At 33.1% G+C, this 25,379-nt stretch overlaps 4 protein-coding genes across 8 annotated transcripts; 2 read left to right on the top strand and 2 right to left on the bottom strand.

Annotated features, from left to right (window-relative positions):
* The first annotated feature begins 874 nt into the window (after window positions 1-874).
* On the top strand, window positions 875-7,594 carry LOC129314509 (ADP-ribosylation factor GTPase-activating protein AGD5-like). Its single transcript, XM_054957959.1, has 11 exons — window positions 875-1,126; window positions 2,263-2,323; window positions 2,498-2,588; window positions 3,846-3,900; window positions 4,008-4,098; window positions 4,199-4,424; window positions 5,416-5,638; window positions 5,808-5,983; window positions 6,191-6,433; window positions 6,518-6,576; window positions 7,194-7,594. Exons 1-11 carry the CDS (start codon window positions 1,078-1,080, stop codon window positions 7,351-7,353), a joined length of 1,434 nt encoding a protein of 477 aa, XP_054813934.1. The 5' UTR covers window positions 875-1,077; the 3' UTR covers window positions 7,354-7,594.
* Window positions 7,595-9,362: 1,768 nt separating this feature from the next.
* LOC129314211 (uncharacterized) lies at window positions 9,363-11,103 on the top strand. The gene is made up of 2 exons (XM_054957571.1): window positions 9,363-10,144; window positions 10,484-11,103. The coding sequence occupies exons 1-2, from the start codon at window positions 9,466-9,468 to the stop codon at window positions 10,852-10,854; spliced, it is 1,050 nt and encodes a 349-aa protein (XP_054813546.1). The 5' UTR covers window positions 9,363-9,465; the 3' UTR covers window positions 10,855-11,103.
* Window positions 11,104-14,275: 3,172 nt separating this feature from the next.
* On the bottom strand, window positions 14,276-19,113 carry LOC129314361 (cytochrome c-type biogenesis ccda-like chloroplastic protein 2). 5 transcript variants are annotated; one of them, XM_054957786.1, is made up of 13 exons: window positions 18,955-19,113; window positions 18,637-18,724; window positions 18,085-18,201; window positions 17,947-17,981; window positions 17,409-17,539; window positions 17,220-17,305; window positions 17,112-17,143; window positions 16,693-16,854; window positions 16,122-16,194; window positions 15,937-16,037; window positions 15,380-15,447; window positions 14,925-14,971; window positions 14,276-14,765 (listed from the first exon to the last, which is right to left on the bottom strand). In XM_054957786.1, the coding sequence occupies exons 2-12, from the start codon at window positions 18,722-18,724 to the stop codon at window positions 14,926-14,928; spliced, it is 939 nt and encodes a 312-aa protein (XP_054813761.1). In that variant the 5' UTR covers window positions 18,955-19,113; the 3' UTR covers window positions 14,276-14,765; window position 14,925. The 5 variants fall into 5 exon arrangements, 3 of the variants coding, with proteins under 3 accessions (XP_054813761.1, XP_054813762.1, XP_054813760.1); XM_054957787.1 differs by having other exon boundaries at window positions 15,380-15,395; XM_054957785.1 differs by having other exon boundaries at window positions 15,303-15,395; window positions 18,955-19,112.
* A 1,868-nt stretch (window positions 19,114-20,981) lies between these two features.
* Window positions 20,982-24,194, bottom strand: LOC129313668 (uncharacterized). The gene is made up of 3 exons (XM_054956967.1): window positions 24,028-24,194; window positions 23,721-23,769; window positions 20,982-21,278 (listed from the first exon to the last, which is right to left on the bottom strand). The coding sequence occupies exons 1-3, from the start codon at window positions 24,110-24,112 to the stop codon at window positions 21,119-21,121; spliced, it is 294 nt and encodes a 97-aa protein (XP_054812942.1). The 5' UTR covers window positions 24,113-24,194; the 3' UTR covers window positions 20,982-21,118.
* Window positions 24,195-25,379: the final 1,185 nt, after the last annotated feature.

The raw sequence follows: 25,379 nt of genomic DNA, 5'->3' as shown, positions 1-25,379 counted from the left end.
TAAATATGAAAAGATAGTGTTAGTTAAAAAGTAAGTAACTATTTTATTGAGAGTGAGATTCGATTAAAAATACCTTACCTTTTTTAACAGAGAGAGTAATTTAAAGTTTTTAAAATAAGATAATTATTCATAACTTGTGAATAATTTAACCTGTAACTACTTGAAGTAATTTTTAAAATTTATATCTCATATTGACTTTTTTTAATAAAGCAAACAAAAAATGATTTATGAATGCATACAAATGTGTCAAAAAAATAATCCAATGTAACTTTGGTTTTTCTAACCTATTTGACAAGAATTAATCAAAATTTAATGTAACTATTAAAATGCTTGAAAAAAATAGCTTGCCCCCAAAATATTGAATGATAATTAGGTTTTTACGAAGTTTTTTTTAAATGTTAATTGTAAACATCAATTTAAATAATTAAAAATAAAAATTTTAGTTATAATTTAAGAATTACATTTATAACCTAAACATTTTATCTATAGTAGTACATTTTAATTTATAAGTATTTAAATTGACATTTTTAATTTATTTTTAAAATTTTACTAAATCTAATTATGATTAATTAATTTTTAGTATCTAACTATTATTTTTCTTTAAAATTTTTTGCTAGACTAAAAAAAAAACATATCTGTCATCTATGAAATATTATCGGATAAAATGAAAATTAATTTAAAAAATATAACATGTAATTTTTTTTTGCCTTAAAATATATTACTTACGTTATTGATAAATCATCTACGGGATGAATCAATTTTGAACGTATTATGCACGGTCACATCTATCTATCAATTAATCACTATTAACTCATTTAAGAAAAATTAACAGAAAAGGCTACGCGCATATAATCGACTTATCGGAGTCAAGAAGGGTGTCTTCATTGCGGACGCTCTTTCGTTCTTTCTTTTGGGTGGGCATTTTAATCAGAGAAGACGAGTCAGAGAGAGGAAAGAGAATTGCTGCAAAAAGACCAACTTGACCTTCGATCTTCATCTTCCTCTCTCCCTCGCTTCTGTTGATTTAGTTCTCCTTTCTTCTTCATTGTTGTTAGTTTTTTTGTTCAGACGGTCACCATGAACGGGAAGGCCAACGTTTCTAAAGAGCTCAACGCAAAGCATAAAAGGTTTTTTTGGTTTTTCTTTTTCAAGCATTCTGTGTTCTTTTAGTTCGTTTAATTGTCTTTTGCAATGTTAATTTTCCAGACCCATCTTCACATATCACCGATCGTAAATTTTTGGATTTGAAAATGATCATAGTCTTGTGCTTATATGAAGAAAATGGAAGCTTAGAGTTGGATTTTTGTTTTCCGCGACGGTGTGTCGTACATAATTAGCTGTTAATCTTATTTTTGGGCTCTTGCTGCAAGCAAACTGGGCTAGCTGCTGCATATGGCTTTATGAGAGTTTGATCTGCCTTTTTTGTGATGTATTAGCAGAATGAGTTGTCTTAGTGTCTTGATTCTTAACATTTCGGGGATTAGTTATTATTTATTTTTGGCCAATCGGGGATGAATTATTCGGGTTATGCTTGAGACTTGATCAGGACGTGTTATTTAGTGGTGTGAATCCTCTATCTAGATAGTGATTGATATCCTATCTCTCTGTTTTGTGGATTTCCCAACCCCCCCCCCCGGGGGGTTGCGCATTACTCCATGCTCAGTGGACTAAGCAGCTATTCAAAGCATGGTTAATCATATTCTTTTCTCTAGATGTCTTCAAAATTGCTGTCTCAAATGATTTCTTTCTAAAATTTTCAATCTTTGTTCTCTTTTCCTCATTGATTCATTCATCTTTTCTTTGTCATTTTATACGGTTTTTCCAAAATTATATGAATAATTCTTTAAGTTTCTAATTTAGATGAGACTTGAACCCTTGGTAAGGGTTTACAGTCCTATGAATTAATGGAAGGGACGGAAAAAACATTAGGGGAACCTAAGTTGGACCATGATTTTTTTTACTCTGTTTTTTTTTTGGGGGTTCTAGAGAGACCAAATTGTTAAAGACTTAATTCTTTCATCAGATGCATGCGTATTTGGTTTTATGTCCATTAATTGGAAGAGAGCTTTCAAGCAGAAAGTGTCTAAAATCTTCATGGCATGTGTGTGCAAATGATATTCAAGATCCTTTATTTTTATTTTCTACAGATGACATTTAATTCAAAGCTTTTCTTTTGCTTTGCATTTAGAATTTTTTATTTTCTCTTTTATCCTTGTCTCTTTTGATTACATTTCTCCTTTCTCTTCTCTTACTGATATATGCAGATATTGGAAGGACTTCTTAAACTGCCAGAAAATAGGGAATGTGCCGATTGCAAAGCTAAGTATGTGTCTGGTTTGAAATGATGATCTGATATGAATCTCTTTTGATAGTAGGAAAGCTGAGGAAGAGATACTAATTGGTTTATCAAAGTGGACTGTCTTTATTGAGCATTTGCAGTATATTTATATTGGTTCAGAGATTTTCACTCGATTTTCTATGAAAATTTGCTTTGCAGAGGTCCAAGATGGGCAAGTGTGAACCTAGGCATCTTTATCTGCATGCAGTGTTCAGGAATACATCGAAGTCTTGGGGTTCATATTTCAAAGGTATGTTATGTTGATTATAATGATGTCTCAATTTATATGATACCATATAAGTAGACTATTATGGAGACTCATGTTGAAATAGGATCTTTAAACGTAATATGCTGATAACATGCTAGGAGCTCATTGTCTACACTCTGTATGTGTCACAGAAAATTGTAATGCTGGCAATAGACTTGAGTGCTTGGACTATGTAACTCTTATTGATGGACAATTAGAATGTTTTATACTTATTCGAACACTCAATATCCAAAAACTTATAGGTTTCTATATAGAGTACTGCAACATTGATGTTAGTAAGTAGTTTTGATTTTCAATCTGTAAATATGTATGCAGCCATAATATTTGTATATATTTATGTATGTAATATCTATATGTCCATTCTTTCCATGCCAATGCTATTGTTAGGGCATTCATTCCTCAGTTTATTGCTAGATATCCGGTAAGAATGAGCTCTCGTTAATGCTTATAGCTGTGTTCTGTAAGGGCTTGTGTAGGTTAATTTTTAACTTGAAAATCTGTAATATTCTTTTTTTGGATTCTCTGATAAGCACTAATTAATTCAGAAACCTTCCATAAAAATTAGCTGTTAGGATGGGAGAATCGCCTTGCTTAAGAACTCCATTGAGCAGCTCATACTACCAGTTATAGGACTTAACATTTTATACTACCTTGGCCTCTTAAGTGGTTATCCTTAGAAAGTTGACAGGTGTGTTTTGGGGCTCCCCCCAAAAAAATCACATTTTAAGCAGAATGCAGTAGCAGATGCCCCCCCCCACACACACACTAAAAAAAAAAAAAAAGACATCTTGATGACTATACTTCGCAACACTTCATTTGGCCTTCAGCCAGTTAGAACTTTCTGCAGGTTGCCCTTTACACAGCTACAGACCATTAGCTGTGATGCCAAACAGTAGCCATGGGCCATCCAAGTGGATGGGGAACCCTCCTCCAAATGCTGGTTCTTGATGCAGGAGAACTACCCTATATAAGCCCCCCATTGAGCAGTGTATAGTATGCGATGTATGACATTAATGTTGCATACTACCTTGGCTTCTACTATTCACCTTGCAAAGGGTTTAATACTATTGCCATTTAAAATGAAATATCAATACCAATGTTGACTAAATTTGAGGTGCGACTGAGTGAAATCTGGCTCTAATTTCATTTCACACAATAGTCCTAAAAGTTTCTATCCGCTACATTGCCTTGCTATTATGAATATTATATCAGTTATTTATGTAGTGGCTATTCCTGCAGGTTCGGTCTGCAACTCTGGACACCTGGCTTCCAGAGCAGGTTGCGTTCATTCAATGTATGGGAATCTGATTGGTCATGAATTAGCTCACAGTGTAATTTCATTAGTTTGCTTTAGTTATATTATTTGCTGATTATATTTTATTTCTTTGCTATGTAATATAGCCATGGGAAATGAGAAAGCTAATTCTTACTGGGAAGCAGAGCTACCCCCAAATTATGATAGAGTTGGAATCGAGAATTTTATTCGTGCAAAGTATGTTCACCTTGGGTTATATTGTTACTGTTTCATTTGTTTCATGCACCCTGTGAAGATGACTATCCCTTTGTGTTTTACTTATTGCATGTTTTAAAAGGTATGAAGAGAAGAGATGGATTCCGAGGGATGGAAAACTAAAATCACCTTCTGGGGAGCAGGAAGACAGGACTTCTTCAAATTGGCAGAGGCCTGCCGAAAGAAGTGGGCATGGTTTTACATCTGCTTCTGAGAACACTTTTCATGAAAAGAAGAAAATTCAGGCAACAAATACAATTCCTGCAACAAGAAATAATGTTCCTGCTCCTCCAAAAGTACCTGAACAGGTATATAATCCATTTGTATATATCATTGTTATTCTATATGTTAGTTTGTTTTTCTATTTTGGCTGTTCACCTTTTCTTATGTTGTGTTCCTTATGGGGTTGTATTTCTGAAGTCTCTTCTCAGTCTGGTGATAAATTGTCTTGAGTATGTATAAAATTCTGACATGGCATAGTAAATAATGTAGAACGGAGAGATTTAGGCTCAATATTTAAGTGCTTATTATTGGATAATTTGATTGAAACATGACAAGTGAATATTTTGTTTGAAGCATGGCGCCATACGGTTTGGTCATTTGGGGGGGGGGGGACTTCACATGTTATATCTTTATCGGAGAACCTAATGGCGCACATCTAAGGAACTTCATTTAGGTTTTGTCCTTATAAAATTACGCTTTGAGTGTGGTTGGTGTTCCCATAGTAATTATTGCAACGGAAAACAAGGAACGAACATAGGATGGCTGGAGTGAGCACTACTCCTTAAAAGACATCTTTAAAATTTTCTTGTATTTTCTTGTGTGGTATCTTTTTGCATGCCTGACATGCTGCCTCACCACTAAAGCTGTGTACACGGTATATCTATGGGAGCTTACTCTATAATGTCTGCAAAATGATTCTGCTTATACTGCAGGTCATAAATATTTCCTCCACTACTTATATCTGATATGAAAAAGATAAGTCTATCCTTTTTGGGAACTGAGAGTCTGAGGGCTACGATAATAAAAGTAATATGAGGATCCCTTGTAGGAAAATTTTATTGCTTGAGACTTAGTATGATAGTTATGGATGGAAGATAATATTGGTCGGATAGACATTAGCGTTTAACACCTTTTTTGATAATTTTTTTTCCACTCATAAATATCTGCAATAACTTCAACGATATGCAACTAGGATACATTATTCCAGCCTTTATTTTAAGGACACTTTCTTCCCATACCATTCATATTTGAAAAGTATAAAACTGTAGTTGCTTATAAGAACCAATCAATGAACAGGTATCTCCTGCGAAACCTCAGCATGTAGAGAAAGTGGAACCTGTGGGTCCAGAACTGCAAACTGAGTCAACTAAACAGGCTACGGATGTGGCTCAGAATACCCCTTCAAAAGTTGACTATGCGACGGACCTTTTCAACTTGTTATCCATGGATGGCCCAGGTGAAAATGGCTCAGAGGAAGCTGGTACTACTACTGGCGATAGTGACTGGGAAGGTTTTCAGTGTATGTCATACATATCAGTGTCTTGCTTTTTTTCCCTTTTATACTATTTTGAAGAATAGTAAAATCTGGTGTCTTCATATCCATGTATATTTGGATAGAAGATTATTCTGGTGATTGTGAAATATTGTGTTTGATTGAAGGTTGTAATTGCTTACAATAATTGTTTCAGCCGCTGCAGAAGCATCGACAACTGAGAAGGCTGGTTCCACAAGAGTAGTAGAGAGCACTCCCAAGTCTAATTCTGGAATTGAGGATCTATTTAAGGATTCACCTTCAGTGACTCCTTTAGTTCCAGAAAAACCACTGAAAGATTTGAAAAATGATATCATGAACCTCTTTGAAAAGGTATGCGCTACTTGCGGTGCTTCTATTATATGGTATTTTTAGCCTAATCAAAGAATGTAAAATGGAAGTGTTATTGTTAGGTAATTTTACCTTTGTTGTCCTTTTTTGTCTCTAGCAGCACGTTACATTGATAAATTTTTGTTGTCAGCATCTTTGAATTTTTTGTGGGTATGATTTTGCCTGACATGGTGAGTCGGTTATCTGCAGTCCAACATGGTCTCTCCATTTTCTGCACACCAGCAGCAGCTTGCTATGCTTGCACAGCGACAGTCCCTTCTAATGGCTGCTTCAGCCAACTCTGCTGGAGGGAACCCCACGTATCCTGATAGTATACAACAACTTGGACTGAATGGATCCAATATTCCTGTCCCAAGTTGGCCAGCTGCTGGTTACCCAATTCCTGGAGCATTGCCGATGGCTGGTCAGGGAGAGCTGCAGAAACTTATGCAGGTACTGATATAAGGAAGCATGAGTTAATTGATTGCTAGCCCATTCTTATCTGTTCAGAAACTAAATTTCTCTTTCCTGGACTAGACTAGGAGCACGACTCCAGCACATCTGCCGTTGAATTCTGTGCAGTATCCAATATCTAGGTATGTTACTAGCTGGTTTACTTCTAGCCATTTGAGTTGGAGTTTGCCTCGCTCATAAGAATTTGGCTTGGATTGGATATTATATGATATTTTTTATGGAATTTAGAATTATTCTGATCTGAGTATTACTGAATAGAAGGAAGTGTAGTTTTAAAAAATATTCTATAGATGCTTGTTGCTTGATGACTGCTGTAAAAAAATAATTAGGGGTTTTATTTCCTGTCATAAAGAGAAAATTCACACAGCATCTTCTTATCATGGATATCCTCTTTATATTTGAGGCTGTTGCATTAGCATTACTGAAGAAAATTTAAACCATATCAACTGCCGATATTGCCGTCCCTGCGTTGCTTTGAATATGATTTTGAACTGGAAAACATTCCGTCCTTCAAATGATAGCCAATTGGTTCGCTTACTGCAAAAGCTTCCCATGGATTTCGTAGAATTATAGGTTAGCAAGGATATAACACATGTTTTCATATATTCTGTCGACCTCCCTGTACATTATAATTTACTGAGGACTTCGTTTCTGATTTTTCCAGCCAATTCATAACCTTTTATTGTTCCCAATTCAGATCCTATGTTGACCAACTTCTCCTTTTCTTTTGATTTTTCAGTTTCTATACAATGGGACAGGTTAGACCAGTTAATGGTGTGACGACGATGGGAGCGAGTAAAGCTCCGCCAGCAGCTTCAATGGCGTCATCAACCTCCTCACAGGCACCTAAGGACTATGACTTCTCCTCTTTAACGCAAGGGATGTTTGCCAAACACTGATTGATTAGGCTTTTGTTTGACACCGTCAACTTTGTGCCATATATCAATATAGAATTAGTTTAAATCAAATGAAAATGCAGTTCTTTCTTTTCCTCAAGATTCTGTTGGGTTGGGAGCCATTTGTGGAATGCGTTCGCTTCATAGAGAATAGTTCAGTTTTTTTCTTTCGTGTTGAGTGGTCGCTTCTTTTGTAGAATGTGTATTCACAATAATGAAATTAGTATATTGATTATTTTGTTCACTCATTTACTAAATTATTTTTAATTTAATTATCTAATATCTGGTGTTATGTGGATTATGTTTGAGTATAATTCGGTCCAAATGAGGGTAGTATTTTCTTGTTTGGTTTTATTGCCCAATATTTTAGAAAACTTGAGACTATAATTATCACTTGTCTAGATTAATTCAGACTCCTGCTGTTTAGGATTGTATTTATCAATAATAGTTTCAGGTATCTCTGATATTTTTATTTAACGCGGTTGCATGTTTCAACATTCAAACAAATTATATTTTTGTTTTCAAATATAAGTTTGAACTCTTAACTTTAATATTTCATGTCACTCTGCCACCTAAGTTGACATTAAATGGAACTGTTAATAGGCCAGGTTCTGCTTGAAATTACAACAAAGCACTTGAAAAAAAAAAAAAAAACACTAAACTAAATCCCGTTTATCTTCCTTGCAAATCAACACACTCGGGCGGGATATCATTCTTCATTAATAAGAACTACTTCTAAATCCACATCATGGGCATTTCTGGTTAGGTTATCAACACACCTAAATGAGCTCTCTGGTTTCCATGATCACAGATCTAATAAGTTGTTGATTGTAAACTGTAAACACCCCCTCTAAATAAGAGATTCAATGCATCCAATGAGTAAGTGCGCGTAAACTGTGAAGGACAGATTTGGAGTGGTCTTGCTGCTTCCAAACTTCAGTCCTGTCTTGATTGTCGTTTCGTGATTTCCACCTCTACCCCTTATCTTTTCAGTAAATTGAATCTGTCTTTTTATTTATAACTGATTTTTTTTTTTGAAAAAAAATAACAACTCACCTTTTGCAATTTACAAATAATTTTTAGGAATTTATAACTTGATTCTAAAAAAAAGTTCTAAATGTGGTGTTTCTTTTTTTATTTGTCTGAACGATACTTAGGCCCTAAATAATCAATTTTTTTTTTGGTAGAAAAATAATCCATTTAATAATAGTCAAGTTTTAAAAAGATTTGGTAACAATTACGTTATAAATATCAATTCATACATTTATAAATATAAGTTTCACTTGCAAATTAAATTTTTAAATTTTATATATCACTCCTAATTATTGTAGTTAAAATTTTTATATTTAAAATTATTTAAATGGATATTTATATATTATCTTTTAATAAAAAAAATTTATTGTTAAATTCATATTTTGACATCTTGTCATTTTCCTATTGTTTAAAAAAAAGTTAATTGAGACGTTCACGGACCACGGTATTCATTTTCCTTTCTGCAAACGCCCCCCAACGACACCGTACCAAAAGTTCAGTCCCCACCAAGGCACCAGAAAATAAAAAGGAAAAATTACCGAGAACTCTGGTACAAAGATTTTTTTTTTTATCCTAAGATCTCATAGATGAACAAATTACTGCTAAATCTTAAATCTTATGTAATTAATATTTAATGTAAAAAATAATAATTTAACATTAAAAAAATATTAAGTTGTCATTTTTTTGTTAAATTATCATTTTTTATCAAGTTTTTATTTTTTAATTAAATTGTAATTACATAAGATTTAAAATTTAAAAATATTTTATATATTTGATGACATTTTTTGATAACAGAAATAGGGTCGTTGGAGTGATTTTCCCAAATAAAAATGCCAACCCCCACACGTTGCGCGCTTTTCGAAAATGAACTCCTCAAGGGTCCACGTCAAACGCTCCACATCTAACACTAAACGCACCGTTTATCCCCTTCCCCCTCACAGCCATTTATTTATACCCGCTCTGTCGCTTTCAATCCCAAATTTCCTTTTCTCCCTCAATGCTCCCATAAATAAATTCTGCCATCAAACAGTACTGAAGCCACCGGAGACACAACGGTAAAGTCGCCAAGAAAAACCGTCACCAATGGCTTCTTTCTCAAACTCGGTCCTCTCTCTTAAGGTGGCACTTCTCTCGACTGGTGTTTTGTCCTTGGCTGTGGCTTTGAAGTTCTCTGTTCCTCTGGTCTCGGATTTCATCGGCGCCGATGTTCCTAATATTTGGAGCTTCTTCCTCACATGGTTAAGACCTCCTTACCTCTACATTCTTGTCAACTTCATCATCATTAGCATCGCCGCCTCTTCCAAGTTCCAGAACCACAAGCTCGATGATCAAGCTCACTCGCAAGATCATCCGGTCGTTCTTCCCTCCGATCCGATCAAGATGTCCGAGGAGATAAGTTCGGAGTATGCCATCTACAACCGGCAGGACGTAGACGTTCTTGAGCCGGAAATGATCACCGGCGATATACGGACCAACTACGCTGCCTACAACTGCGTCGTTTCGGATGATTACGGTGACGATTCGAAAGTACGGGATATGACGCTGGAGGTTCAGCAAGGGAGGATTTCGAATGCGGAGAAGACGAAGATGAGTCTGAGAGATGAAGAAATCACGAACGAGGAGTCCTTCCAAGCACCGATTTCTGTAATGACAAGCTTGCAGTGTACGGACTTGTTGGCTTTGTCGATTCTCAGTGACGAGGAGAAATCGCCCGTTTCCGCTCGGTTCGGCCACCGGAAGGCTGCCAAGGCTAGTCCCCAAGGTATATCTCTGTGTCTGTGGCATGCCGCAACTTGCTTTTGAAATTTGCTGTAGAAAAAAAAAAAATAAAAATCGTATAGCATAGAAGAAAATGGTAATTTTATCTTGAGTTAAGTAAAAGTTGGGAAGAGAAAAAACTATATTTTCTCTAACATTTTTATCAGAAGAAAATAATAAATTCAAAACAATGGCGAACGATACTTAAAAGTAACAAAATATAGCATTGAAGTTTGAAATTAAAAACGCACACACAACGGTCAGAATTTTTTTTTTGGGCTTTTTTTTTGAATGAATTTTTTTTGGGCTAATAAAAATAACGGTAACATCAATCGTGGTCCAGGTGGAAAAGCGGTGTTGGGAGTAGCGAAGCCGTTAACCAGGCACCTGAAGAAGTCCGACACGTGGGACTCCCAGCTCCACCATAACGCGACGCCGTTAAGGGACCAAAACGGATGTACCCCTCCGAATTCGAAACTGACGAAGAAGTCGGAGACGTTCAGCGAGCGAAGCAGAGCCTGCAAGGAGAATATTAAGTCGTCGGCGAGTCCATCGCCAGGATCCGGGAAGATGAGGAAGGAACCATTCCTGAGTCAGGACGAGTTGAACCGGCGAGTCGAGGCTTTCATCAGGAAGTTTAACCAGGAGATGAGGTTACAGAGGCAGGAGTCGTTGAGGCAGTACCGCGAGATGATCAATAGTGGGTCCCATTGAGACGTTGTCGTTTTGGCTTTTTTCTTTTCTATGCCTCCTTGATTTTGCTATTCTCCCGAACTAGCACCAACCCATGCTACTATTTGGAGGTAATGAGTACGGAGGATTGTAATTTAGTGTTTGTTTCTCTCACATCGAGTTTCAAATTTCAATATTCAAGTTGATAGACAAGGTCATCGTTTTGGGATATTGGTTTTCTCGAGTAAGGAAATTGAAATTACAATTTACAAAACATTATCTTTTGGTTCATTCTATACTTGATATTTTGTTTATTTGCCTCTTGTTTTTCTTACTGCAATGTCATCAATATGTAATATAAAAATCATTTTTAGCAACATATACTATAAAAAGCATATTTCATGTCTCCAGCATCAAATTCTCATATTCAGAAGGATTTTGAGAGGGATATATGAATTTAACTTTGGGTTAAAATATATCTTTATCTTTAAATTTTTTTTAGGAACAATAGATATTTTATATTGATAACTGAGGCATTTTTTCTTGAATTATCTTCTTGACGATCAAAAAACTCTTTGCACTATGCTAATCAACAGTTAATTTTGCTGCTTTTTATTGTCGTGGCGCTCACTGTAGTGATAAATAAGACTCTGACAATATCATTTACTCATTTGGTATTAATTTACTCGTGCACTCTTTTTTAGGAGCAGTGGCTATTATGAAATCTTGTTAAAATAAGATTTAATAAATATTGTTACAATATATAAACATTTTAATATTTAATAATTTAAAATATTATTATTTATAAATATTCATTCAAAATTTATAAATTATTTTTAAATATTAAAAAGCTCAAACTAATTTTTCAAGAATTTATAGCTTATTTGTAATATTTTATATACCGATTGTATTTTTAATATTAATTAAGTTTCTTAAATTTTTTATATCATTCTATGTAATTTTTTTGATCAATTAATGATTTTCATCTAAAATATTGCACTGCCAAATTTAATACTCCCTATACGCTGCCTTGTTAGAAGTAAAATCATAAACATAATAAATCATAACTAACATGCCAATAAAAATGTTTCAAGCAAAAAATTACTCTATTTATCAGTACAAATCCAACGCTCCTTAAAAAAAAATTGAGGATAAAAATGCATATGAACCTTTAATTTTTGTTTGTTTTTTGGGGCAATTTAGTGGGCATCATAAGAACCATTTTTCTCGCATAAAAAGCATTAATGGATTCAAATTTACGTGAATGTTTGGCTGGTCTCGTGGTTTTCTCTTGGGAGTCAGCTTTGCTCCTCTACAAAGTCACTCCTACGCCGCTCCACTACACCCATGAGTAAATTTGGATTGTCCAAATTAATTTGAGTGGTCCAGATTTAATCTTTTTTATTTTTATTTTTATTTTATATTCATTAAAATAAAAAAATTATAAAAATTATAAATAAGATACTGTAATAAATTAAATTACCAATTTGGATAGTCTAGATTTATATAACCAAAATTCAATTTATAAAAATTAAAAAATTATAATATTAAATTAGACTGCTTAATTAAATCAATATTGCTCAAACTGACAATAAAAAGGTTTATTAAATTATTTTATAAATATTTGTTTTCATAATATAAATCTAAACTATTGATTGATGATCATATTTATTATAATATATTATTTATAATTTTTATAAATGTTTTATTTTAATAATGTAAAATAAAAATAAAAATATTAAAATTAAATTTAAATCGTTCAAATTTACTTCTGGATGTGAAGAATTTGTGGAGGAGCCACTATGCGGAGGAGCAAAGCGGGCTCCTATCTCTTGCTGTCGTCTTCAGGTAAAAAAGGTATGCCTACTTTATTTCAAAGTAGGCCTACTTTGTATTGTGCCACACCCAGCAAGCTCAGTTTGGTTCAAAGTGGGAACTTTAAATCAAGAGACAAACTCAACACCACATAAACAAACTATCTTCGCTGTCAGAGCTGCATAAAAAATAGGATGGTATTGAATTTTATCTTAACCTAAAATTGAATCTCTTTCATAAAAAGAACTGAGTTAAATAACTCATAGTTCAGTCTTATTCAGTGATAATCTAAAAATTAACAAGACCGGACTTAGTCCATAAGACTGGGAAACTGATCCTGTCAGTCCAATACTCACTTAGCTTTTTTTTTCCTTTTTATTTTATAAGAGGCAATAATCCATTTCAACATAATAAACTCAATTAAGATAGTAAAAATACTTATAATAATAATAAATCCATAATAATTTTCAATAATAAGAAAAAAATATTTCTATTATAGTCCAAATGATTTAAATTTATAACTTTAACAAAAATAACACTCAATAAAATTTAACAACACTACATTACAACAATTTAGAAACAAACTCAACAAATCTTTATACAATCATCTCCTTACCATCAATTACACTTCAAACATTTGTCAAAAATAAATTAATTATAATTATAATAAAAAAAATTAATAGGATTGAACTGGACCAAGTGATCCGGATACCTAGTCTTTTATCCAGTTCAACCCGAAAAAATAGTCTAGTCTTTTCAATCTTTTTGGTCCTGAAAGATTGGTGTCTATATAGACCGAACAAGACTGAGACCATCTCAAATTAAACTGGACCAAACAGAATTAAAAACTTTTGCGCAACCCTACTCACTGCGTTCATAAATTGCAGGCTAAACATCGTTAATGCCGTCTTATAGCATATTAACAGTAGTCCCAAAGGCTTACACAGCCACAAGTCCACAAGATGTAATCCAAGACCGTGCTTTTTCAAAATTCACTTTTAAGATTTTTTTTTCAATGAATCTACTTTTTCAATAAAACTAGATATTAGACCTATTGTACAGGATTTGAAAAATAAACTCCATCTGATATTAATTTACAACTTCCAAGAACTTATATTTTATATTAACATACTGATTGATTGGAGGATGAAAATTGAAAAATCTCAATTGGCTAGAAAATACTGGAAACTTCAATATATATATGTGATGTTTTTCTCCTTTCACCATCAAGTAGAAGGAGAAAATTTATGTGAAGTTTTAAACTAATTGCAACAAAATATTCTATTAAAAGCATAACATTTGAACATTAATATGTAAAATCCATAACAAAATACGACTTATTTCTCAATGTCTAATTTTTTATGATTTAGCATCACGTTATAATCTTTTTTTTTTTTTAGGTATGTTTCATATTCAAGGATGATTGATCACTAAGTGTGGACAACTCTTACAGCAAGAATTCAGATATTGGTTAACCAAATTATAAGGAATTAATCTCTTTCACTAAACTTCACCTCTATTGATCATATTTATTTTGACTTTATTAAGCCTAATAACAAACATTCAACAACTGGATCTTAATGTTCACAGTTCACATTCGTTCATTGGTAACTGAATTTTCGCATGTTATAATGAAGTAAATCTCAACTGAAAAAATAATATGATATGCTATAAATCTGTCCCGTGTACTTCTATAACAATGAATATATGGAACGAATATACATCAAATCGTTCATGTAAAAGAACATAGTATTAGAATCCTGAGTTAATGTGTTTTTAAAACGAGAGATATAGAGTGATAGTACGGACTACGATACTTTTTCAAACCTTTTCTTTTTAAACTAATTCTTTCTTTTCCATTTATCCCTCTTGCTCCAAAGACAAACTTTTTTTTTTTTTTCTTGCATCGGACAGCCTAGTATCCTGGGTCTACCCTATTTCAACTACATGACTTAAATTCCAAGTATCCTAGGATCCTCTGAGGGCAGCAAAACTCTCCTATCAAGTATTTAAATTCCAGAGAATCCAAACCCATTGAGAATTTGTGGCCTGAGAGCTCTTCATTCTACATCACCATTGTTGTTGGGAATAGCCTATCCAAGAAAGTGTACAGACCACCTCCCAACAGTAGTGCTCCACTGTGGAAGAAAAAAATTGAAACATGCATCAGAAACAACAAAACTAAAGTAGGGGTGAGAAACAGCTCAAGATAATAACGATTGTGATAGCCCAATAAAAGTGGTCTGGCAAAATAATGAGTTCTCTCCCGTTTCTGACACTTGAAGTTCAAATATTACCTCATAGGATTGATCCACGCTGAGAACTTGCGGAATGAAAGCAGGCTCTGCCAATCCACATTTGGATAAGAAATTAGTTTTCTACAGCACATCCTGATCTACCAGATCTTAAAGTATTGTTTTGTACATTGATATTTTGACTTTCCAAGTACTTCCAGACTTAATTTACCAAGTATATACGCACAAGATTCAACAATACTAAGGTTTGTGTGTTGTATACTTGCGTACGTCCTCATATAGAAGTATTATTAATTCTTTTTCACATTTTTCTTGCTCAAGTTTTATATAAATAGGTTTCTAAGTACTTGAGATATGAGAATACTTTCATACAAAATGCTACCTAAGACTATTTTATAAACCAAAAGTTCATATAAGAACCTGTAATGCTCCAGCGAAAGAAGCAGCTAAGAGTAAAGGAGAAACATAACCAGTTGTGTATGTCAAAAGTAAGCTACCTCCAATAACTGGATCCTGTCAAGAAATTATTGTTCCGATCATTTTCATAGGAGTGACTATATGTATACTGGGAATTCAAGCAAATAAACAAGTAAAAAATTCAGTCTTGATGTGCATTAGCTAGTAACATGGATACTTAATATAATACAATTGCATGAGTAATGCATATTTGTCCTTGTCAACAATGGCATAAATGCACTTGAAAGTCATTTCTAAGTTATCTGCACTGATTAAGCAGAAGTACCACAAGATGGTCATTGGTTCCTTTTAATCCTGTATGAAAATGTAGTCACACTTAGTTCCTTCACATATTAGGCCCTGGTAAACTAACTCATTGAAGTGCTGAAGCAAGGTCTAGAGGCTTAGTCGACTAAATATCTTTTGTGCTGAAGGAGGCCTAAAGGGAAATATCAACTGATTCCCCTACTCTTCTGCATTTTTTCTGGGAGTGGAATTCCCTCTCTTATATTTGGAGGGGGAGGCACCCAATTAGAAAAGGTAACATAACATCCATAGTAAATAGAATATGAATCCAATCAAAAGAAATGGAGAATACCTTTGACGCAGCAACATATCCCAGAATAGTAGCCAGCACAGGTGTGCTACAGGGTGAGGCAGCTAGAGCAAAAGTAAGCCCAGCTAGATATGCTTGCACACCTAAATTAGATAATTTCTTCATATATAGCATGCATGTAAATGGATACTGAAGCAACTAATTTAATGTAAGATTTATCAACTTACTTGATGGTAAATTGGCAGCTGCTGCACGTGGATCAAAATTGTCAAAAAATGAGGGAAGTCCTAATTCAATGATCTGTAAAATTTGCTCAAGGTGAGCCAACCAAAAAATAGAGCAAAACAATTAGACAGAGAAATTTTCAAAGTTGGTCAACTTCAAGGGATTTGTCTCACTTTATAAAATTAATCATGCCAAACTAAATCTGAAGGGTACCAAAGAACAAACCCAGTATTAAGGGTGACTGACAAAACTTTGTCGAAATATTGAGAATCTATAATGTTGATCATGACAGTTATGAGTACAAAATTTCTCTCAACAATAAACTCACAAGACTGTGCCGAGACAGGTCTAAGCCAGAAAAATTCTTTAAAAGATTTACAGATTGTGCAAGAGCAAATTATAACAAGTCGTGAGTGTTAGAGCAGCAAATTCTAAGGATTAGATCTTGCATGAGCAGTCAAGATTAAAACAACTCATGTCTTCTCTAAGTGATCCTTTGATCTTTAAGTGGCCTTCCTATCATACCCATTAAAATGAAACAGATAGATGTAAGTGAAAATGAAGAGAAGATACCTCAAGAAGGTTCAGACCCATAATTATTGCCAAACCAGAAGCGGCCAAAGGTAGTCCTTGGCCTATCTGTCCATAAGCCTTTCCCGCAAATGATGCTGCTACACCCAACAGTGCTAATGTGGTAGCAAGACCTAAAGAAAATGCCACAGAATCACCAATAACCTGTCAGCAAGAAGACCTGACTGTTAGTGAGAAATATGTCTGTTGCACACATCCGTGCAATCATGAAGGGGAATTGAGACAACTGGAGGGAAATGATGCAAAGAACAAGCCAACAGTCTTGGGTACACTTGTAGTTGTCACTATTGGTGAAAGCCTTTTAAGAACAGCAACACTCAACTTGGGCAGTGAAGTGAGATAAGAAGAACAAAAGAATGAATTTTTTTTTAATGCAGAAACAAACTACCTAAGATAATTACCTCTGCCCTGCTTTTGCCAGACCCAAACGCCCCTGCCAGATTACAACTCACAAATTTAGGCATTTGAAAATAATTAGTATTTCAAGTGCATAATAGAAGCAAACTCACCAATGTAACCAAGAGTTAGTGGTAAGACACTTAGTGTACAGGGTGAAAGGCTGGTAACAAGCCCTGCCCCATAAATTACTGCTAAACTGTGAATATGAATAAGCAGCAAAGAAGAAACCATAAGCATAAGCATAAGATCGTCAGGGGGGGAATAGATAATAAAGATGCATAGGATACATTGTGGAGTACCTGGTGAAGTTGAGAGAAGCTAGTTGGTCTAGAACAGCTTCATTAGCCTGCTGTCCAGCTGAATATAGCAAGCCTCCAAACCAATCACCCAAGCTTCCATCAGCCAAAGCATAAACAGAATCAACCACTTCCTGACTTGAAAGAAAATAAATACGATTCCTGAGATGTATATAATGTCTATGACTTGAATGTAGAATGACAGACCAGTTTCTTAGTAAAGTTTATAAAGAACAAAAATAGACTTACATTTAATGCAAATAGCAGCTTTAAATTTATAACAGGAAAATTTGAACTATTGCAGCTATTCTTAAAGGTTCATTGTGAATGATTTACCCATACCCACAAAAGGGAACCAGGAGGGGGAAAAACTGATGCAGTCCCTCCAATTTCATGTTTGGTCATGTACTATGCAAAATTTACTTGTCTATTTTGTAAAATAGATAGTAGAATGGATGTTTAACAGTCTTTTAAAATGTTTCTGCAATTTTTTATATGCATGCATGCATGCATTATCTTGAACAGATTTATTCATACTTACAGCCTTTGCAGCAACCGGTGCAATTAAATTGGCCACTGAAAAGCATGGAAATAAAAAATTGTTTGTCATCACAATCAAACAACACCAATTGATAACACACTCCACAATCCACACCCACCAAAAAATCAAAGCCTTTACCTGTCACAGATCCTATCACGGCCATTAAGCTGGTGCTATCAAACTTAAAACTTGATGGGAAAAGATTCTCAGGCTTGGAAAGTTTCTTCTGCGTGTTACTGGGAAGAACAGATTTTCCTAGAATGAATGAATGGGAGGGTACTGTCTTAGAAGTCATTCAGGAAGCAAATAGAAGGTATTATTTGCATTTAAAAATGTCATACTAAGCATATATTTTGTATCCCTGAACCTGATAATAAATAAATGACGCATGTGTGATCTGACATCTACATTTCTTTTTTCTCCAATCTCCATCAAGAGCAAAGGTATGCATAGGACTTATTATTAAAATAACTATCACACTGATAATATGTATGGCAGGCCATGTCACCAGCTGAAAATTTGTAGGCCTTTCTAAGACATTGAGAACAAACCGAAGATTGACATGAACTAAACTTGCTGAAGAGAAGAACTACGAATTATGCTGAATGCTACGTAGACACAGATAGCCTACGCAAAGGTTACTATCAAAACGGAAGCGCAAAATGAAACCAAAGAACTTGATATACTTACCGTGACGGCTATGTCGGTCAATATTGCAGCTAGATATTCTAAAAGATGGAAGACCATGACTTCCACAGTAGCTTATGCTGAAACTCATCTGCATTAAACATCAATAAAATTCAAGATTGATAAAACAAAAGGCAAGCCTTTCCGACAGCATAAATTTCAAACTCGCAGAACAAACAGCGTAGCTAAAGGAAAACTAAAATATTTCATTGCCCATAACATAACTCTATCTTTGGCAAAATCGAAAATTTCGGAGCTAATTCAAGCTCAGTGCTGTGAAGTAAATACGGTATGATTACACGCTTCAAAAATAATTCTTACATTTTCACTCCCACTCCCTCCGACTTCCCCTAGCGTTACTCAGCGACCAAACGGGGACTGTGAAGAGAGACGTCAATTTCGGTATGGTTGTAAGTAGAATGAAGTGCTTTGATTTATACCAGCGGTTCCTCGAAGCGCACGTCAGATGACGCCGCTAGATATTTAATTACGTAACGAATAGGGGGACAGAAGATAGAATACGGTGCGGGCCGCAACTTCACGCTCGGCAATATCGGCGAGCAAGCTTCTAAACGACTTGCGCACTGGCGCTTTCGCGATACCGTGCCATCACAAGAAAAATATTATCCTGAAAATTTTAAATATTAAAAAATAATTTTATAAAATTTACAATCTTTTTAATTAATGAAAATAATTTAAAAACCTGCATTTTGTAAGTTTTGGACCAAACGTTTCTAAAATAATATAAAAAGAACTTAAGATTCCGACACTCAGCTAAGATTTTTTAATTATTAGATGGAGAATCATCACTCAAAAAATTAAAATGAGCAAATCTATTGCAAAAAAAAAAAAAATCAAATACATCAAATTATTAAAATTAAAATAATATAAAACTCATGCAAAAATAGTTTTTTTATTATTTCGTGGCTTCATTGCATGTCATAGAATATTAGGGTGCCTTTGAATGGATATGAATTTAAATTTAAATTTAGATCTAGACCAAATTTTTTATTTGGATATATAAAAATTTGTGAATTTAAATTAATTCAAAACTAAATTAATTTTTTATTATAATTTCTTTGTGATTTCAAATTCCTTGTATATATAATCATTTAAAATTCTAATCACTTTAAACATTTCACTCTCTTCATGGTTTTACTATATTAATACTTTTATGAATCTCTTTTTTTTTTCACATTTCTTGTTGATAAAAAAATGAAGATAAACTCGATCATTTATAATTTTTTATTTTTTTCTCAAGTCTCAACTCATCTCTCTTTGCATTTGGATTTTTTTTGGCTATCCAAATAAACAATTTTAAATATATAGGTTTAAAATGTAAGATTTCAAATTTAAACTTCAAATTTAAATCAATTGATCCAAACACTAGTATTGTTCAACTTGAAAATTGCTACTATTTGTATTTGAATCAATATTTTTAAAACTGAATTGAATATTAAATTAAGGAGGTTAGCAGTTCACGATTCACATAATTTAATCAAGTTTGACCAATGATTAAATCGGTGACATAATAATTAAATTAAAAAAATTACATATGCATGTAATAATCTAAATATAAGAAATAAATATAAAATTACTAATTAACTTAAAAATAAAATCAAATATTTTAAATTTATTATGACTTAATAAGCTACATAATACAATATAACATCAAATAATTAAATAAATTGGTCATTTTCTAAAAAAAATTGATAAAAAAATTGAACAGTCTCGTTTTTAAAAATTGGGTTTGATTTTCAAGTTGACCTCGATTTCTAATCTAATTGTTGGTTCAAAATAGCCTAACCTGATTCAACTTTCAAAATAATTTTTATATGCTAATTGAGCCAAAATTCAAATCGGCCGACAGTCATAAAGTCTGATTCAGTTTTTTAATCATTGATTTAAATTTTGAGTTCTTCACTTAAATTTTTTCCGCCACATTATTATTAATCTCATTCAATAATCAATAAATGGGTAAAATCTACTTATAACTCTTGTTCATAACATCTTGAATATAATTATTTCATTTTTCTAATGCTCATTTATTCTCGTTCATTTGAAAATTTCCCAAAACGGAGTCGATTTCCTCTACAATTTTGAAGAAAGGAGTACAGTAACAGCAAAATATCTTTAACAAACACTGCATAAAAATTATGAAAAAATAAAATCATCGATCCCTATTTCATTCCAGTAATTTTTTTCAATGTTTTCAATAAGATTAAATAATGTTTGTTACTCAAACTCTTATATTTTCTATGTTTTCGATCCCTATATTACAGGGATTAAATGTAAAATTTGATAAAACAAAAAGAATTTTCCCCAAAAATTATTATAAGATGATGCAATAAAATGGCACTCCAATGCCCAAAACTTAACCTTAGATTAGTATTAAACTATATATTGATACAGCATGAATACATTCAGATTGAACCCAAAAACAAATGAAACTTTTCGAAATGATGATGCCAACCAATCCAGCTATTCAATCATACAGCACTTTGGCAGATTGAACTCTTAATTTTTTACTTTGGTTCTTTGATATTTTCTGAGCGGTCTTCTCACTTGCAGATATAGCTTTTTCTATTGCTTTCATCTTTCGGACATTTTTTGATCTCTTCAAAGGCCGACCTTTCTTAATCTTCCTGTTTCAGAAGACGCCCAAAATGAGAGGAGGCCCAAAACCAAGTGAAAAAATTTGAGAACAGCAACAAAAGAAAAGGACACAAAATGTACTTAGACTCTGATACGAGTGATGTTAACATTTGAGTGATGTATAATGGAGATTCAAGCATAAAATTTACAAAATAATATTCAAGACATGAAAGATATATGGACTGTCAAGTAGCAGGGGCATAAAGCAGATGCGGAGCCATTGCTGTTAAAATTGCAGTTCACTCATCAACGGAAATGGAAAACCAGCCAGAACATTGCCAAAATCTGATTCTACCAAACTTGCCTGAACTTCCACGATTTCATGAGTTTGCCTAATACTTAACCGTAAGCCCAACCCAGCTCAATTCCTAGCCACCAAAAAATGTCCCAAATCGCGAACACTTTTCACTCTTCTGCATTCCCTTTGCTCTCCTCATTGCCCAGATACATTAACAAACAACAAACACACTCTTCAGTCAAGCAAAACTGCATTTTCTATGGGCAATCACTGGCAGTGAGTGACTGGGTGGGCTAGGAATTGGAGAAAAGATCAATCTGGTGTAGACTAAGATAGTCTGAGACACTTAATTAAAGGAAAGGAGGTAGCACGGGATGCCTATGTTCCACATTGAATAACACGGGATGCTCCAAAGGATATTTAAGTAGGTTGATCAACCAACTCAATAGTCCCCTTCCCTCTTAAGTACCCATCAATCAGTACCAAAACCTGATTGTCAAGCACCACAAGCAACATAATAAATAAGTAAATATTAAAAACATGAATCCTGAAGAAATCCTAATTATGCGCAAAGAATATAAGGCATTGGGCATCAAACATGTGGCCCACACCTGTGTCATTGCAAATTTGAGGGGCCTAAATTATTAGAGCTTTTCAACATTAGATGTCTCCAACCAAGAAGATAAAAGCATAAATATCTTGCACAAAACAGACTACAAAGTTTCATACATGAGGGAAAGCAATAAACTGAAATGAATCCACCGTCAGAAAAGAAAGTAAAAATGATTCAAGTCTGAATACACTAAATCATCCCACACAAAGAAATGAAGCGAGCAGGAAAGAGGTCCTCTAGAGTTGACATATAACAAATATGCACACCAAAAAAGCTATTTTCCCTAAAATCGCTTGCCAAATGTTCCCTAAGAAATACAAGAACATGAACATGAACAGTCAAAACTGGCAAGTCAATCAGTAAAAGCAAGTTCTTGTGAAGAATTTTCAATTGGTTCCAAAAGGGAAAATATAATATATATATATATATATATATCAGTGTGCTCACTTATTCTAGGAAGAATTGAGAGGGAAAATGAAAAGGAATTCCCCAAAGCCCACCATCAAGTGTCTACATTCCTTGTAATTGTTTAGAGAAAATTAATCATTTAATGCTCGTAATTTTGACTTAGTTGTAACTCAATCTCTAAACTTTGACTCGTTATAACTTTGTCCTTAAAGTTTTGACTAAATTAATCCCTAACTTTGCCTCTTGCAATTTAGTCCCTGAAGTTTCAACTTCTTAAATATTGGGCCCTATATTTTAAAAAATAAAATTATAAAAATTCAAAATATTTTAAATTATTAAACTCTTTAATCTTTATAAATATTATAAATATTAAAAGTTTAAAATATTTTTAATCTTTATAATTTTATTTTTTAAAATTTAGGGACCAATATTTAAGAAGTTGAAAAGGTAAAGTTCAAGAACTAATTTACAATAATCGAGTCAAAACTTCAGGGATTGAGTTATAAGAAGTCAAAGTTGAGGGACTGAATTACAATTGAATCAAAACTATAAGGATCAAATGATTAATTTTCCCAATTGTTTATTGAAATCCAAAGCTTGCAAGTTTGCATAAAATTAATAACATTTAAAGTTAAAGTTTGTTATAAAAATATGATACACCTTTCTTTCCTTTTTGTCATCATATTTAAACCTAAGAAGATCATTATTTGCATTTTAACAAAAGATGTTTGAAACAAGGGACATAAAACATCACAATAACATCAATAGCTTTCTGTTGCCTCTCCCTTTATTCTACTCTATGCCTCCTTCCTTTAAGCTCAAGTAACAACTTCTTCCACAAATTCACAGCCTGAAAAACAACCATTGGTCGAAAAAGTTTTATACTAGCCAAACATTGGTTTAATAACCATTGTAGTGCCCAGATTAATGGGGCACCTTTATTTTGAAAATAATGCATTAATGGTTCATCCTCAATGCAATGAAACGGCAGCCTTAAGCATGGTTGAACACAAATTTAGAGAAACCATGCTGAATTAACAGTATTCGCAAACTTTTGGAAACAATTATTACTTTCACAAAACCGAAACGTTGGAAACTAGATACTAATTAACCCCTCCACGAGACCGATAAACTTCAGGGTCTCCAATGACAACGCAGAAATACGATACTTACATACTGGGGGCGCCAGAACCTTGAGCCGCGGGCTCCGATGTCTCCATTGCTGCACGTTAAAAAATCCCAAGTTTTAACACGCGAGGAAAACAAACTCCCACAAGAAAACAGATATGGTGGCTCTATATAAAACAGGAAGGGTTTACAAGGCAATCAAATCAATACCACTCAAAATTTAGTAATCAGAACAGGAAGTAAGAAGCGATTAAATGAACAATTAAAGATCCGATTTACTTATTTTCTGTTCATAACTTTAAACCCCAGATCAAAAAGAGCACGGTTCTGCCAAAGTTGCTGCAGAAAGTACCTTGAGGGATTTCCCCAGCGGATGGCTCGCTGATATCCATAGAGACGGCATCGTTCCTCTTTTTCTTGTTCCTGTTTTTCGCCATACTGAGAAAGAAGCGGCGGAGCAATGCAGCGTCTAAGAAATATGATGCAAGCCCAACCCAACTACCCCAGGTTTTAATAAAGGTGCCCAGATTGAGGATGGATTCGATATCTGATTTATGTTATGTATATATATTATATTATGTAATGTAATTTTTTTAATATAATATGAATTTTTTCAACTTTTTACCCAAAAAAAATCTCCAATAAATATAAATAATTGTTATCAATATCAATTTCTTTTTTGTTACTTAAAGTCATCAATAGCAATATGAGATATAAAGATTAAATATAATAAGTGATCAAAGAAAAAATAAAGGAGAAAATGCGCAAAGCCAAGTATGAGCAAATGGATTTGCAAAGCAAAAATAATACTCCAACCATTTTAAATTATATGATATTTTCAGACAAAATCTCATATATTAATAAAACACATTAAATACATTTTATAATTTATTTTTTTAAAATAAAAATATAAATTTTTAAAAATGCTCTTTATTTAATACTCTATTGATGAAGAAACATTAAAAATAGAGAATGCAAAGAAAGGAAAGTATTGAAAATATATCATCAATAAAACCTTATTATTATTAAAGTATTTTATATTTGAGAATATTGAATCTTTTTTAAAAGTGTCTTATAATTTAAAATGAAAGAAATATCAAATTTAAAAGATTTATCTAATTTATCTAATGATATTTTTTTTTACCAGAAATTTATTATTTATCTAATGATATTTAAGTACTCAAGAAACTCTTTTAAAAATAAATGACAAAAATTAATTCATATAAGGGGCTTGTGCTAATATAGTTTATTTTATAGAACCAATTCTAATAAATTGTCTAATATTTGTTATGTTTTACATTATGGCCATTTTAATATTTAGTCAAGTTTTATATGACAAAATTACCTTCTTTGCAAATAATACAACTTTCTTTCAAATATTTTTTTTTGGATGAAAATTTTCTTTCAAATACTCAAAGATAGAAGAAAGCTTTATTAGACCTTCTTTCAAAAAAAAATGATGAGATTAAGCATCCTCTACAAAATTAAATGGTATTGATAAGTCTTCATTAATATGGTTTATCAATGATATACAATTCATATATTGGAAACACGAAAAAAATTATTATCTGTCTCTCTACAATGAAATTTCTAAATTTACATTCATCTTCATGTAAGGAAGCCTAGTATCGAGACTCGTTTGCAAAAGTACAAAATTAAACTACTCATATTAAAATGTCTCTTACGAAAGAATTCACTTGTCAG

This window comes from Prosopis cineraria, unplaced genomic scaffold, assembly GCF_029017545.1.
Source record: "Prosopis cineraria cultivar Desert tree isolate PC_DT_omini unplaced genomic scaffold, ASM2901754v1 PC6, whole genome shotgun sequence".
NCBI classification, from domain to species: Eukaryota; Viridiplantae; Streptophyta; class Magnoliopsida; order Fabales; family Fabaceae; genus Prosopis; species Prosopis cineraria.
Note: the sequence above shows the minus strand (reverse complement) of the source record. Positions and strands in the feature narration are given on the sequence as shown.